Genomic DNA, 16,441 nt, shown 5'->3' with positions numbered 1-16,441 from the left:
GATATGAATTTTCCTTACACAGGCAAATTCCTACTCTTTTAAACTTTTCCCTGTGTCTGCAGTTTTTTAAAATAAAAATTTAGCTTAAAATAACCCTTTGGCTAAAAAGAGGCATATTTTGAGGGTGGCATGTTTCAGACACCTGCACCCATATGCGGGTGTGCCATATTCTGATCTCCTGCACCTTATAAAATTGTTAGACAGTAGCTGCTCTACTCCTGCTGTATACCATAGTAAAAACTGTGGCCTCCTGTCCCCCGATCTGCAAAGGTCTCATAGTAAGTGGCATCTCACTCCTCCTAGCCAGCAGCAGATAATCGGGATTTTCACCTCAGCCCAGCAGCCATGGAGCTGCCACCCCTACCCTGTGCTGTCAGCGTGAGTTCTCGTGAAGAAGCAGCAAAGACTCACCCTGCTGGGCAGTGGAGAGATGTACCACCTTCTTCCAGATCAATGTCTTCAAAGAAAAAGAAAAAAAAACAAGAAATTTGAATAAGATCCAGAGTCTTATAATATCTTTTTTTTTTGTAGTTCATTTTTTTTTATTAATTTTATTGCATTATGTGACACAATGTTAAAGCACTGGGATTCCCCCCACCCTCCCCGAACCCTCTCCCCATGGTGGATTTCTCCACCTTGCTGCATTACCACAGTTCAAATTCAGTTGAGGTTCTTTCAATGGAAGTATTTACCAAGCATAAAGTCCAGCGTCTTATTATCCTAGTGGGTTCACAGAGTCTTATAATATCTGAAGTGTCCCATCCTTAGCTAATAATTGCTTGTCCAAGAAAATCTCAATTTCAGTGGAAAATAATAGATGCCAACACCAAAATGACAGATGCTACAATCGTCTGACAAAGTTTAAAGCAGCCATTATGAACATACTTCAGTAACAATTAATAAAAATGTTCAAAAATATTTACAAAACACATGCCTGTCAAAGAAGTGTTTCTGTAGAATGTACTATCTGCTCTTATACCTCAATACAGGCTGAATGTCCCTTGTCCTAAATGATTGGGCCAGAAGTACTTCAAACCTTAGAATATTTGCATTAGACTTTTCCCACTTTCCCAATCTAAAAATCTGAAAACTCAAATATTCCAAATTTGTAAACTTTCCAAGTTTCAGCATGGATTAGAGATGTTTAAGCTATAATAAAAAGCCACATCATCCAATTAGAAAATGGAATTAAACACTTGAACTTAAATAGACAATTTGTCAGGGAGTAGTAAGCTCAGGAAAAGGTGTTCTGTTCGATATGATTAACCATTATAAAATGCAAATGAAGATTAATCTCTGGGATTAATCTCCAGAGAATTAATTCTTAATGGGAAAAAAATCTCTGAAGGTTACATAGTGTATGATTGCATTTATAATGCATTCTTGAAATGATGAAAATACAGACCTGAAGAACAGATTAGTGGTTGCATGAATAGAAACTGGAAGTGGATGAGAAACTAAGAGCTAAAAATGAGAGATCCTTGCAGTGATGAAATTCTTACCTTCGTCAATGTCTAATTGGTAATATTATGCCCTAATTTTGCAGGATGCTACCATTAGGAGAACCTGGATAAAGGGTACAGGCAGTTGTCGCAGTGATGGATTTGCTGTTTTTGTCCAGTAGCCTCAAGCGCAGACAGCAGGGAGCCTGACAGATAGTCTTCCCTCTAGGAGCCTTTCAGCTACATTGTTGCTCCAGGAACCTTGGCTTTCTTTAGCCCAGAACCTTAAGTGTCTTACACTTTGTACAAAATAGACTATAAACCAGACTGAACATTCAGCCACATTTCTTTCCCAACAACCAACTTGGGTACAAGTTGGGAGCACAACCCTCTGGTTTCTAACATCGTGTCTTCTAATCCTGTGCCTCTAGAAAAGGCCTTCTAATATCTGTTAGCCATTACTTCGGGAGTCTCTGGTTTCTTCCCAATAGGCACTTAATCTTTGTAACTTTGGGTAAAGGGAAAGTAGGCAAGAATTACCTATATTCTTTCTTTCTTGGGGTTCTTCTTTCCTTACTTGGTGTTTAGTTCAGTCTCCTCGTAGTGACCTACCATATCCAGTAACCAAACATTTTCATTATCTTAGCTAGCCTCTTCCCACCTGCTTGGGATTTCCAAGGACACCCTGCCTCCTGCTGCAGCAGCCATCACAGATCTTTGCTCCGACTTTCCCTGGCTATCCCTGAGTCCTAGGCACATGCTTACTCTGCAGGAGATTCCAGCTGAGAGAGAACATCATGTCTCCTAATGTAAGACCTAACTTACAGGAGACCAGGGAGTTCTGTCAGAGGTCATGCCCCAAGAATGAGGGTAACCATAATTCATACCAGCTACCTGGGTAGTGGTGTGGTTTCAGGTGACACAGAGAGACGTCATCAAGGGGGAAACAGTACAGGTCAGAGATCATTCACCATGGTCCCATTGGTTGGGCTGGACTCTTCCCCCTCAGGCCTACGTCTCCAGGGCTTTGACTGTCATCCAGACAATGGCCTTAACTCACCAGCCTGGCTTTTAGGACGCCTTGCAGTGTTTGTGCGTTATGTAATGTCTGTGCTTCAGTAGAAATCTTAGGGAAACAAAGGGAGGAAGTTTGCTAGTCCAAGTAATGGATAATAAATCCTGCCTTATCTAGATAAAAACTGATTTTCTGTATCCTTCTGTTTATACACACATTTTTTGTTGTTGTTGTTGTTGTAAGCTCAGAAAAATTCAAATATTTCAAATACTGCAGCCTGTTGGACAAAGATGGCACATCCCTTCCTGCAGGTCCTGGGGCTCTGGCACTGGCATTCCCTTCAGGTGTGAGGAAGTGCACCCTCCACCCTGCTGAGCAGTCAGAGTAGCAGCCCTGAGTCAGCTAGCACCCATTGGAAGCATCGCCAGATGCACATCACCAGTGTGCATCAGAGTCATTTGTGTAATTAGGTTATCCTAAGAGTCCTTTTTTTAAAGACCATACATGAACTTGCAACTTTAATTTTAAATCTGAAGTGTTGCCTACTACCTGTTTTCTTTAGAGTAGCTGTTCTTCCATTTCGTGAGAAATACTTCACCAAGACAGCTAAATTAGGTTTTCTGATCAAAGCTAAAAGAAAATATATTTTAACTCAATAGTATCACAGGTCAAAATAATTAACTTTGTAAAATATTCTAGGGTCTTTTCATTGGTTGGGCCAGGTTGATGTTTTAATTCCTTGCAGTTACCTAACTAGAAAAACATAGCACAGAGCACAGGGAATTCCCGGTGGATTGCATTGCTTTGTTGAATGTGTTCCTGTAGAAGAAATGTCCAGAATCTTTCCTTAATCAGGGTAGCACTAAATTTTTTAAGTACTTATACTTATATGAAATAAGTTGAACTATTTAATGAGCTGACAACATAAATTTCACTAATGAATCACAAGTGTCTTCTCAGAATATTTTTAAACTTAATCCCAGAATAGCTTTTTAAATGGTATGAATTCGTGAGATTTCCGTGCTACTGTGCTACATATTCTGTGAGCAGCTTGTGAAAATTGAGTGTGAAACCTAACTGCAGTCATTATTCATCTGTACAAATATAGGCTAGAGCCAAGGAATGAAAGAATAGATTTTTTTTTTTCAGTAGGAGCAGGGAGGCAATATTAGGATTTGGGACAAAAGGTGTTTTGATATGGTATTAGGACAGCTTCGCTTAGACTTAAATGGTCCAATAAATGTCTTACTATAATATAGTGAATATTTTACTATTTTTCCTAATTTCCTCAAGTAATACATTTACTTCAATTTGCTGATTCTTCATTTTATTTGAAACTCAGAAACACAGCGGGAAATCTTACATTCACTGATTTACTCCTCAGATGTCCTGAATAGTCATGGATGAACCAGACCAAAGCCAGGAAGCTAGATCTCACATATGCATTTCCATAGGAGATGCAGGCACTCCAAGTAGCACCTTAACCACTGCACCAAACACCTGCCTCTAAATGAATTTTTAGTTTTACTTTTAAATTACCTGCCAGTTTGAAAAGTCATTTTTCTTAAAATTCTTAAAATCTCTTAAAATTACACAATGCCTTGAGTGTGTTTTTCACTTTGGCTAACTGCAGGTCACCCAGAAAAAAGGCCAGAACTTTGTTCATTTTTCTCAACTAGGTTATGTTTAACTAGAAACAACACAGAACTAAATTGTAGAAGCCAGGACAGAGAGGAGTCCATGTCTCTCACACTAAGAACTAGGCATAGGTCAACGATATGTCAGCAGCCCCATTGAGGATGTGCTTTCTTTCTGAATCTCCACTCCATTGTCCTTAGCAAATAGGCCTTTATCTTCATTCTTGTCATCTCCAGATCACATGTTAGGGCCCAGCATTGTAGCCTAGTGGCTAAAGTCCTCACCTTAACATGCCAGGATCCCATGTGGGTGCTGGTTCTGGTTCCGGCAGACCCACCTTCCATCCAGCTCCCTGCTTGTGGCCTGGGAAGACAGTTGAGCAGGCCTCAAGCCTTGGGACCTCACCTGCATGGGAGACCCAGAAGAAACTCCTGGCTTCTGGCTTTGGATCGGCTTAGCTCCGGTCATTGCAGCCACTTGGGAAGTGACTCAGCAGACAGAATATCTTCCTCTCTGTCTTCCTCCTCTCTATATATCTGCCTTTCCAATAAAAATAAAATAAATCTTTTTTAACAATAAGATTGCATATTAGCTTCTGCAACTCCAGGTCTCATGACTGACATTCAAACAAAAAGAATTGTACCAGAGGGGGAGCAGCCTTGATCCTGATGAGGCTCTGACTTACTGAAGAAGGTACTCCTCCAGGCACATCATCCTGCAGATCCGTAGCTGCTCTAGGCACGTCCTTCACTGTAAGGCACAAAGAGTCCTTGTATGTTCTGACTTCCCTGTGTCTCGGTAGAGGAAGGCAAGGAAAGTGAAGGACTTTTTATTGGATTTTGGGTGTTTATAACACATCTACCATGACCCCACTACCATGTCCTCATTGTCCACAGACTTAATCACCTACCAGACGCCGAGCTGAAAAGGTTAAATTTGCTCTCTGTTCGCCATAGCTAAAATCTCCCAAAGCCATGTTGCTCTAGGATGCCTTTCGGCTTCATTACCCTGCCAAGACAGCCTTAGACCAGGTCTACAGCTCGTTTTCCTAATATGACAAACCCTTTTCAAAGCATGTCTCCTTTGCTGAGTTTATTCTATCCACTATTTTAGAGGAAATTTAAACTTCTCACTGTTCCAATTCTGTGTGCTTCCTCTCCACACTCACTGCCATCAGGGAGGTGGCAGATTCTCTGTCCAGCAAGTCTTGAATGGCTACTTTTAAAAAGGCTGAGTGTTCCTTGTCAATATCTTGTTATATTTTGGACATACCAAATGTAATCCTTTTAAAGAAAGAATGGCTAGAAATAATATAGAACTACTTCAAAATGATTATGGAAAAATGGAATTAAAAGTAAGTTTGGCAACAAGTGTTGAGCTTAGTATTTAAGACACTGGTTGCGCTATCCACATTCCATAGCACAGGACCAGGGGCAGGTTCCTGGCTCTGACTGGCTTCCTGCCAGTGCACACCCTGGTGGCCAGCACTGATGGTTCCCGTCGTCCTTTCCCTGCCACCCACGTTGGAGGTCTCAGTTGAGTTTCCGACAGCCAGCTTCAGCCCTGTCTGAGGGCTGTTACAGGAATTAGGGGAGTGAGTGGAGGCGAGAACTCACTGTCCCCACCCCTGCCTTGCAGGTAAGTAAATAAGTCATTAAAACTGGTAAACAAATAAATTTACTTAACACCAAATGACTTTGAAATTCATGCAGTTTTTCATAACAGGCATTTTCCATGAACTCTTTATTATTATATCAGACTAAACCAGAACATCTGGTAGATTTCCTGCCTCCAAAACTCACCTTTCTTATAAATCATGCCCACCAGCAGTCATTGAATTTGTCTCAGTAATTCTCTTTGTTTCAGCACCTACAACCTTCCCTCCCAATGTCATGACAAAAACAACCAACCAACCAAAGCAATCTCCTGTGAGATCTTTATGGTGGCTTTAGCCACCAAAACTGTGGGCCAACGTGGCTTCTCAAACACAAGTTGTGCTTTAGAAAACCATTCCTGTGTCTCCTGAAAGTATTCTAGTTTATTATCAGCTGTAGTTTTCCTTGCCTTTATGCTGCCCCTGATTGCTGTGATTAATGCTTATGGGGGCTACTTTTGACCATTCTCAACAGAAGCTTCTAGACTTGTCCTCTTGTCTATAATGACTCATCCCACTTTTTTTCCCAGAAGCTACTCCACCTTTCTTTAAAAAGATTTATTTATTTTTATTGGAAAGTCAGATATACAGAGAGGAGGAGAGACAGAGAGGAAGATCTTCCTTCTGCTGATTCACTCTTCAAGTGGCCACTACAGTTGGAACTGAGCCAATCCAAAGCCAGGAGCCAAGAGCTTCATCCAGGTCTCCTGCATGGGTGCAGAATCCCAAGGCTTTGGGTCATCCCCTGGACTGCTTTCCCAGACCACAAGCAGGGAGCTGGATGGGAAGTGGAGCTGCCAGGATTAGAACTGACACCCATATGGGATCCCATTGCGTTCAAGGCAAGGAGTTTAGCCACTAGGCTACTGCGTAGGGCCCTGTACTTCACCTTTTCGACCACTTCAATAAGACCAGATTCTTCCTCCGCACTTTCCCTCCCCAAAGTAGTAACCAAGCAACCTCCTTTAATCAGTCCCTTCTCATCTCTTTCTTTTAAAGCCCTTCCTTACTAATATGCTATGAGCCAGATAAGCACTAGGAAAAATAATGACTGAAACCCCAAGTTGGCAGCAATGTGGCATGGGAGAAAAATATGAAAAATTTTAACATCAAGTAAAGGCTGTGAATGTTGGTGGTACTTAGAAAGATAAGATCAGTTCAACTCTAGTTAAGTAACAAGTAATGGAGGAGGGGGCAAGCCAATGACTCAGTTGGCTAATCCTTCACCTGCAAGCCCTAGCATCCCTTATGTGCACCAGTATGTGTCCCAGCTGCTCCACTTCCCATCTAGCTTCCTGCTTATGGCTTGTGAAAACAAGGAAAGCCTAGGTTTAGGGGACCACTTGGAAGACCCAAAGAAACTCCTGGTTCATGGATTCTGATTGGCTCAGCTCCAGCCAATACAGCCATTTGGGAAGTAAACCAGCAGATGGAAGATCTTTCTCTCTGTCTTCTGATTCCTTCTCTCTTTGACTATACCTTTCCAATGAAAAATAACAAATCTTAAAAAAAAATGTAATGTAATGGGACCTGACACGGTAGCCTAGTGGCTAAAGTCATCGCCTTGAACGTGTCAGGATCCCATATGGGCACCAGTTCTAATCCCGGCAGCCCCACTTCCCATCCAGCTCCCTGCATGTGGCCTGAGAAAGCAGCCAAGGATGGCCCAAATCCTTGGGACCCTGTACCCCTGTGGGAGACTTGGAAGAAACTCCTGGCTCCTGGCTTCAGATCAGTACAGCTCCAGCCTTTGTGGCCAGCTAGGGAGTAAATCATCAAATGAAAGATCTTCCTCTCTGTTTTTCCTCCTCTCTGTATATCTGACTTTCCAAAACAATAGAATAAATCTTAAAAAAAAAAAGTAATGGAGGAGATAAATGAATTTTGATTTACAGATGAATGAAAATTTTTCTGGCATGCACAATGGCATCAACATAGGTGATGGGAGATAGGCTATTGACACCACTTGAGATTCTCCACCCCTGTAGGGCTGTGCTGGGTCAGGTCCTGGGTGCTCTCCCAGTTTCAGCTTCATTCTCAGGCACACCCTGGGAGGCAATCAGTAATGGCTCAAGTGATTGTGTCTTTTCGCCTGTGTGAGAGAGCTGGATTGTATTCCCTGCTGCGTGCCTCGGTCCAGTCCAGGCCCAGCTGAGGGTATTTTGAGGAGTAACCCGAGCAATGGACATCTCTGTCTCCCTCCATGTGTCTCCCTGCCTTTCAAAGAAATAAATGAGTAATTTAAAAACAATGATAGATGACAGGTGGATTATGAGGCAGCCTTCAGTTGTAATTGTTGTCCTGCAAGAAATCGTTAATAATGTGTGACCTGTGACTTGAATGCCCTGTGGCCTTCCTTTCTTAGCCTTATTTTGATTTCAAAGCTTTCAGGCATTTCACTGTAAGTGGCAGCTTTATTGTAATATTTGAGCATTAAGCATTTCAGAAGATGATAATAATAAAACAGAACAGGAGGCTCCTCAGTGAGTCCCCTTTTTACATTATATTTAGATTTTTAATGAAACAAAAATAAATAATTAACATTCTTCCATGTCATTGCCTTTCCTTCATGTTTTTGTTTCCATATCTCTCGCTGCTAGACATTTCCTTCACTGTGGTGCTTGAAACGCTGAAATTCTGCTGGGTTTCCAGGAATGCTGTTGACAAACCATTGCCAAGAGAAATGTGTTTTCCACTTAGGAAATTACACTTCTATCTGGTATTATTATTTCTGACCACTGTGTTATATCATGAGCATTTCTGAGGAATGACAAAGATGTCTTCCTTAGAGCAGTTACTGGAAATCAAACTGGTATGTTGTTGTGGCTTTTTTTTTTTTTTTCCTGTTTTAAAAGTAGACTGAGATGGGAAATTGCCAGAAAAATAATAAGAGCTGGGATAAAGCTGAAATGAAGCACACCCCATGATTAAAAATGTATTATTAGAAATAGATGATTCCTTATAAATTATGTGAATTTTTAGGGTTTTTTTTCAATTTCACAATGACAAAAAAGTGCCTCCCTAAATTATCACAATGCACACTTCCTTAGGCACCACTTCACTCAGAATCATCAAGCCTGTGTGTCAGAAGCCTGCTATGTCCCTGTCAGTCTGTCCTCCTCCTTTTGTTGAATGTGACCACTCTCCTGTCTTCCTGATTTTGAACTTGATACCACCATCATTACTGTTTCTGTATTCTTTTATGTTTGACTTTTCCTCATTATTGTATTTGTGGTGATCATCCATGTAATGGCAGACAGCTTTAATTCTTTCATCTTTACCATTGGATGAATTTATGCGACCTATAATGTATTTATTTGTTCTGGTGATGGATATTTGGATTGTTGCTGTTTTGGAACTATTATAAAGAACAATCAAGAACATTTTTATGTTTGCCTCAGTGAACTTGCATGCATATTTTTGTTAAGATTTTATCTAGAAAAGAAAATGAAGTGTTTACATGTTGAACTTCAGATGTTATCTAAATGTTATCAGATATGGTTTCTAAAGTGGTTGTACCAATTTATACTCTCATTAGTATTATGGTACAGTTTATGCTGCTCCATTTATCTACCAACAATTGAAATTGTTTTTTACTTTGATTAGTTCTGTAGGTATATAGTGGTAGAACCACATTGTGTGTGTGTATAAAGTTATTTCAATGTATTTTGAGATAATTTATCCTCATATAAAAAGCTAAAATTTTTGATAATATTTTTCTTTTATAAGGATAGAAAAGGACAAAAATTTAAAACTGACCATATCTTGTGCAATTAACTTATCTAGAAGCCTATTTGGCATTCTAACATGATTATATCCCAAGAGTTTCAGACTTTCAAAGCTGTAGTACCATGAAATGATGTTGAGTACCTTTTATAGTTTGATTATCTTTGGGGATTTCTGCTCATATCTGTTGACCATTTTGATACTTGGTTGCATGGTCATTTCTCATGGGTGTGTAGGTGTTTTACAAATACATTCTAGATACCAGCACCTTTGTCACATCACACAAGTCTTCCATTCAGTGGCTTACTTGTTTACTAATATTGTCTTTTGCTGAATAAAAGAAGTCCTAAATGTAATTCAGTTGATCTGTTTTTGTGGATAGTGTTTTTAAAGAAATCAGTGGTATACCAAAATCTTAACCCCCACGGTGATGTTAAGATCTGCCGCTCACCTGAGACTGACTTTTATGTAAAGGACAAAGTGGGAGTTAAGCTCTTGTTTTCTTCTCCATGTGAATATCCAGTTGACCCAGTAATCATGTGGTGAAAGACTTGTTGACTAATAAGTCACTAATTCAGTAGCTTAAAATAGCACCCATTTATTGGCTCCCAGGCTGTGGGTCAGAAGTCCATGTGGAACTCCAACTGGCAGTTTCACTGAGTTCTTGTCTGGGGGCTCAGCAAGGAAATAATTTCTGAGCTCATTCTCACTATTGTCAGAACAGAGGGTTCCTGTGGCCTTACCGTAAGGTCCTCACTTTCTTGCTGGCTCTGAACCAGAAGTCCACTAAAACTCCTCAAGGCCACAGTCAGATCCCTTCCATCTTCAAGCCAGCAGGGCTTCAAATCTTTACCTTGCTCTGCTGCCACCACCCGAAGAAAACACTGAGCTGGGAATGAACGGCTTCCCAGGAACTCCCTCCCTCGCAGTTAACTCTGCCCGACAACGTATCCTGATCCTGAGTGCTGTATCATCCTCACAGGTTCCACCTGTGCTCCTAAGAAAGGGGAATGAGGAATACTTACAAGTCAACTTGGAATTCTGCCCACCACTAGCCCCCTTTTTCCCGCTGTTCTAAAATGCTACCTTTGTCAGATCAAATAGCCCTCTCTCTGTGGTGTTATTTCTGGAAGAGGTTATGTAGCATCAGGATTCTTTCTTCCGTTCTTTTTTAAATATTTTGTAAAATGACCACTAAAATCACAAAGGCCTGAGGTTTTCTTTGTGAAAACACTTTCCATTATAAATTAAATTTCTGTAACAGATAATAAAGCTTTTCAGGTTACTTGTGTCTTTTCTTATTAAGCATAAAAGGTGTGTCTTCTTGTAGACTTTCCGTTTCATCCAGATTCCTTGTTGGCATGAAGTTATCCACAGTCGCCCAGTTGTCCTTTTAATATCTATGTAGTCTACAGGCGTTAACTTCTCTCCATCTTGACATTGTTGTGATGTCTTCTATTTTCTTACATTTTTTTGTCTAATCAGTCTAGCTAAATGTTTATCAGTTTCATTGTCTTTTTCTTTTTTTTTAAGATTTATTCTATTTTCACTCCAGAGTCAGATATACAGAGAGGAGGAGAGACAGAGAGGAAGATCTTTCGTCCAATGATTCACTCCCCAAGTGAGCGCAACAGCCAGTGCTGCGCCAATCCGAAGCCAGGAGACAGTAACCTCTTCCAGGTCTCCCACATGGGTGCAGGGTCCCAAGGCTTTGGGCTATCCTCAACTGCTTTGCCAGGCCACAAGCAGGGAGCTGGATGGGAAGTAGAGCTGCCAGAATTAGAACCGGCGCCCATATGGGATCCTGGCACGTTCGAGGCAACGACTTGAGCTGCTAGGCCTTGGCGCCAGGCCCTCATTGTCTTATTTTAAAACTAACTTTTAAAACTAACTTATTTTTAAAACTTATTTTAAAACTAACTTTTGTTTCATTTCCAATTTCTTTATTGGATTTTGTTAATTTCCACTCTGACCTTTATCATTTCTTTTAGCTCTATTCTGGAGTTAATTGCTCTTTCTGGTTTCTTAAAATGAAAACTGAGGCTGCTGATTTTCTTCTCTAACACTGGTTTTTAATGGTATGACTTTCTCTAAGTATTGCTTTGGCCATGTATCACAAGTTTTGAAATGTTTGTATTATGACTCACTTTTTTTTAAAGATTTACTTTATTTTTACTGGGAATGAAGATTTATAGAGAGGAGAGACAAAGATCTTTCATCCCCTGGTTCACTCTGCAAATGGCCACCTTGGTTAGAGCTGAGCTGATCTGAAGCCAGGAGCCAAGAGTTTATTTCTAGGTCTCCCACACAGGTGCAGGGTCTCAAGGCCTTAGGGTGTCCTCTGCTGCTTTCCCAGGCCATAAGCAGGGAGCTGGATGAGAAGCATAGTAGCCAGGACTCAAACTGGCACCCATATGGGATACCTGTTTACAGACACATGATCAGCCAGTTAACCCATCATGCTGGTCCCTGTGACTTACTTCTTTGACTTAGGATAGTTTTTCAGGGTTCGTTTATGTTTTAATATGCCAGCACTTCATAACTTTTTAGAGTTGAATATTGTTCCTTTATATAGTTATATCACATTTTACATTTCCACTCATTAATTGATGAACATACAGATTGTTTCCAAACTTGAACTGTTGTGAAGAGTATTTCCATAAACATTCATATGTACAAGTTTTGTGTGGACTTATGTTTTGAATTTGGAGGGGGATACATCTATAAGTAGAAATTCTGGGTGTCTGGTAACTCTGTAGTTAACCTGTTGAGGAGCTGTACCAATTTTACTATTTCACCAACAAAGTAAGAGTTCCAGTTGTTCCACATCCCTGTCAACACTGATTATTATTCATCTTTTTTTAAAGATTTATTTGATTTTGTTTTAAAGAAAACATTTACAGAAAAGGAGAGACAGAAAGATATTCCATCTACTGGTTCACTCCCCAAGAGGCCTCAACAGCTGGAGCTCAGCCTGTCTGAAACCAGGAGCTAGGAGCTTCCTCCAGGTGTCCTGTGCGGATGCAGAGTCCTAAGGCTTTGGGTCATCCTCCACTGTCTTCCCAGGTCACAAACATGGAGCTAGATGGGAAGTGAGTAGCTGGGACACAAATCATCCCTCATGGGATCCTGGCAAGTTCAAAGTCTGAGGATTTAGCCGCTGGGCCCTCTAACCATCCTGGTAGATGAGACATGTGGTCTCATTTTGATTTGACTGCCTTTCCCTCATGACTCTTGTTTTCTTTTTTAATTAACTTATTGTCCATTGCCTTATTAACTTATTTTTATTAACTTATTAACTATTTCATATTCTTCTTTAGAGACATTGCCTGTTGTAATCCTTTGCTCATTTTTTAGAATCATTTTTATTGTTTTTAATAGAATTTCAGACCCATGTGGGCTACCGATCAGGGTGGAGAGGACCAGGAGTGGGTTGGGAGAGGTGAGTAAAGGAAAAGCCTCCACCATCCCTCCTGTGACCATGAGATGTTGCACCTCTTCCTGCCACCAAATCACATCAGTACCAGGGAACAAAGATGTTTCCCCAATGTCATCCTAGGAACCGCACAAAGGGCAGAATGTCCTGAGAGGTTTACTCAAGTGATTGGGAATGCTCTGAGATGCCATTGGCTTTGCTGTGTGAGAGGTGGAGAAATTACTTCTAACGCCTGTTAGATGTCCATGCCTATCTCAGTGTGTCCATAGGCTTAGGTACTTACTGGAGAAATTGCCCTATTGTGTTCAGTCTGTCCCATTTTCCTCTTTATGGTGAGATACTTGAAATCTGCTGTTGAATTAAAGGAGCTGGCCATCCTGTCTTCCATGTGTATCTGGGTATGTTGTTCATCTTTACATGGAAGTTCTCAATGGATTTGACCCAATCTTCCCACATGTGCTCCAAGGCTGGACCACATGTTCATGTGAAATTTGGGTAGAGCAGTCTGGTGGGAAAGACCTCCTACCAGGCTGATCCTGAGACCTAGCTTTCCTGTGCACTGGCAGATGCATCAGCCTGGAAAAGCTACCCCCTGCTCCCACCCATGCATGTCTCCATCATCACAGGAAGGTCAGTTGTACACACTGATTTAGGAAATAGCAAATATAGCTAAACAAGGCATCTACTTCCCCTGAAGAATGCCCTAAAAACTTGAGACTCAAAATGCCAGTGTAAGTAAAGAAGCAATAAAGTCTAATTAAAATCATTCATTCGTACCTTTGCCATCTTGCATTAGACATGTAGTGGCTGGGTATCCTCTGATCTGTAAACCAAAAGAAATGGAAAAATCTGTGTTCTTTTGTAATATTGAAAAACCTTTAAAAAAAAAAAAAGCCAGCACCATGGTCCAACCAGCTAATCCTCTGCCTTGCAATGCCAGCATCCCATATGGGCATTGGTTTGTGTCCTGGCTACTCTTGTTTCCCATCCCAGGCCCTGCTGATGGCCTAGGAAAGCAGAAGAAGAAGGCCTAAAGCCTTGGTACCCTGAACCTACACAGGAGACCCAGGAAAAACTCCTAGCTCCTGGCTTCAGATTAGCGCAGGTCCAGCTATTGCAACCATTTTGGGACACCTGCATCTTGTGCCAGAATGGCTGGTGTGAATCCCAGCTCCTCTGCCTCTGCCTCTAAATCAGCTACGCACTATGGCACCCTGGGAAGAGGATGTGGCTCTGGTACTTGGAACCCCTCAACCCACATGGGCAAATTGAGTGAAATTCTAGGTTCTTGTCCTCAAGACTGCCCTGGCCCTGACTGTTGTGGACATTTGGGGAGTAAGCCAGTACATTGAAGATTCTCTCTCACACACACACACACACACTTTTTCAAATAAAATGAAAAAATGTTAACGACTTTTAGCTGTCCTTCAGGGGTGGGAAATTATCCAAAATGCAGACCAAAAAATCATCTGATCCAGCTCTGCCAAGGCAACTGCAGATGTGTTACTAGAAATCCAATACATCCACAGCAGGCAAATTTTTAAGTTGATAATTTTGTGTGGCCCACGAATGATGTTATAAATATCCAAATAGCCCTTGGCAAGAAAAAAAAAAGGTCCCCTACCCCTGCAAAGTAAGCATTTGTTTCAGATGTTTTCTTTAAAAAATAAATAAATAAAAACACCTGCCTGTATAATTTCATGTTAGTAACTGTGTCGGTTTACATGTTCAATCCAAAACCATCTGAACTTCTCATCCTTAAGCCATAATAACGTGTGTTGGTTAACTCCATTATGCTGTCATTTGCTGTGTTACCTGCATTACGTTGCTGAACCTCAAAACTTAGCTACAGGAGACTCGGGTGAGGTTGAGAGAAGATGCTTTTGTAGGACATACTCCCGTCTCTAGACTGTACATGCCACCTGGCTGCCTGCCTTGCTTGGCCTTACCAGTGTATCAAATGACATATGGCCAAAAGAAGACGGGAATGTGAATTTACCAAAAACTAATTTCACAATTATGATTCTTATGAATATTACTAAGTGACTTCGTTTATCTTTTCTTATAGCTAATGCTGTGTACCTTGGAGGCCAAGAAATGATGGAGGTTGTGAAGAGAGACGATGAAATCATTAAGGAAAATTTGCCTAAGGTAAGTCACTTTAGGGACTACAGTATATCTAAGTTGAAGGGCAGAAATATTCACTGAAGACAGATCGTTAGAACTGACTTAGATCTGTAATGCCTTAGCAGTTCATAGAGTCAGACAGAATTCTACTTCAGGTTCAGGTTATGTTTTAAAGTAAAGCCCAAGGCCTGGTGGTGTATATTTTGTCACCTGTTTTTGTTAAATTTATTTTTGGAATCAATAGTTTTCCATTTTGTCCATGCATTTTAGTGTCTGTAGCCTTGGTACTGAGATTTTCTGTAGTATCTATAAAATAAGTGAGTTACATTGACATAAATGAAATAATAATAAGTCTAAGCACCCTACAGCTTGCGTGATTGTGCTGGCTCCCCTGGCATTGTTAGTTTGTCGCCATCCTGCAGAGGACGGAGTGGCACTGATGAGTACTACAGCCGCCAGCCACATGGGATTATTTGTAACTGGTTTGAATTGAGATGTGCTGTATCATAACATATACATTTTGGTTTAAAAAAAAAAAAACTCAGTGTAAAGAAAGTAAAATGTTTCACTGATACTTCATATTGATTATTTATCAAAATAATATTTTAGATTCATTGAATATATTAGTAAAATCATTTCACCTATTCCTTTATACATTTTTTGTGTAGTTACCAGAAACTGCAAATTTCGTATGTGGCTCGTGCTGTTCTTGCACCGGCACTGATGTGAAACGTCACAGTCAGCGCTGAACATTGGCTTTGGCTGGGTGAGCCAGGACGCGTGGCCGGCCTGTCATGCACACATAAACCCCAGCTGACTTTGGAATCTCTTCCTGAATGCTGACACGTTGTCTTAATCTCACCCGCAGTGTTAATCCAGATAAACTGCCCAGTAAAAGAATTGTAAGGCAACAAATGTATATCTGCTTAAAAATTGTTCCAGAATATTGAAAATAATTCATCCAGAGAAGAAGTTTGAAAATGATAATCTTTGTCATCTCTGGGCTTTTGTTTTGTTTTTCTTTTTATTTTAGCATTCCCTTCCATCTTTCCTTCACTCATTCCCTCCCTTTCTTCTCTTTGCCTTACTTTTCTTTTCCTTCCTTTCCCTTTCTTTTTCTACCTTTCCTTTCCTTCCCTTCCCTTCCTTTTCTTTCATTTCCCTGCCCTGCCCTGCCCTGCCCTGTATAATAAAGAAAGGACAAGAGAAAAAAATGTACCACTTGCTGACTCTTCACCCAAATACCCAAAGGATCCAGGGACTCCTTCCAGGTCTTGTATGTGGGCTGTCATCACTCTCGGGCACATTAGCAGGAAGCTGGACTGGAAGCCCAGAGTAGCCAGGACTCCAAGCAGGCTTTCCAGTGCAGGATGCAGATGTCACTGTGGCACAGTGCCTGCCTG

General features: G+C 40.9%; 1 protein-coding gene across 2 annotated transcripts in view; it reads left to right on the top strand.

The window, feature by feature from the left end:
* Positions 1-16,441, top strand: part of LDAH (lipid droplet associated hydrolase) — a 104,966-nt gene that overhangs the window by 72,423 nt on the left and 16,102 nt on the right. For both annotated transcript variants that reach the window (XM_040992902.1, XM_040992901.1), the window contains exon 6: positions 14,980-15,062. In XM_040992902.1, coding sequence (XP_040848836.1) covers positions 14,980-15,062 — 83 coding nt within the window. The remainder of the gene's footprint in view (positions 1-14,979; positions 15,063-16,441) is intronic.

The sequence above is a fragment of the Ochotona curzoniae genome, unplaced genomic scaffold, assembly GCF_017591425.1.
Source record: "Ochotona curzoniae isolate NIBS_2020 unplaced genomic scaffold, NIBS_Ocur_1.0 contig_883, whole genome shotgun sequence".
NCBI lineage: Eukaryota > Metazoa > Chordata > Mammalia > Lagomorpha > Ochotonidae > Ochotona > Ochotona curzoniae.
This window is presented reverse-complemented; position numbering and strand designations above follow the sequence as displayed.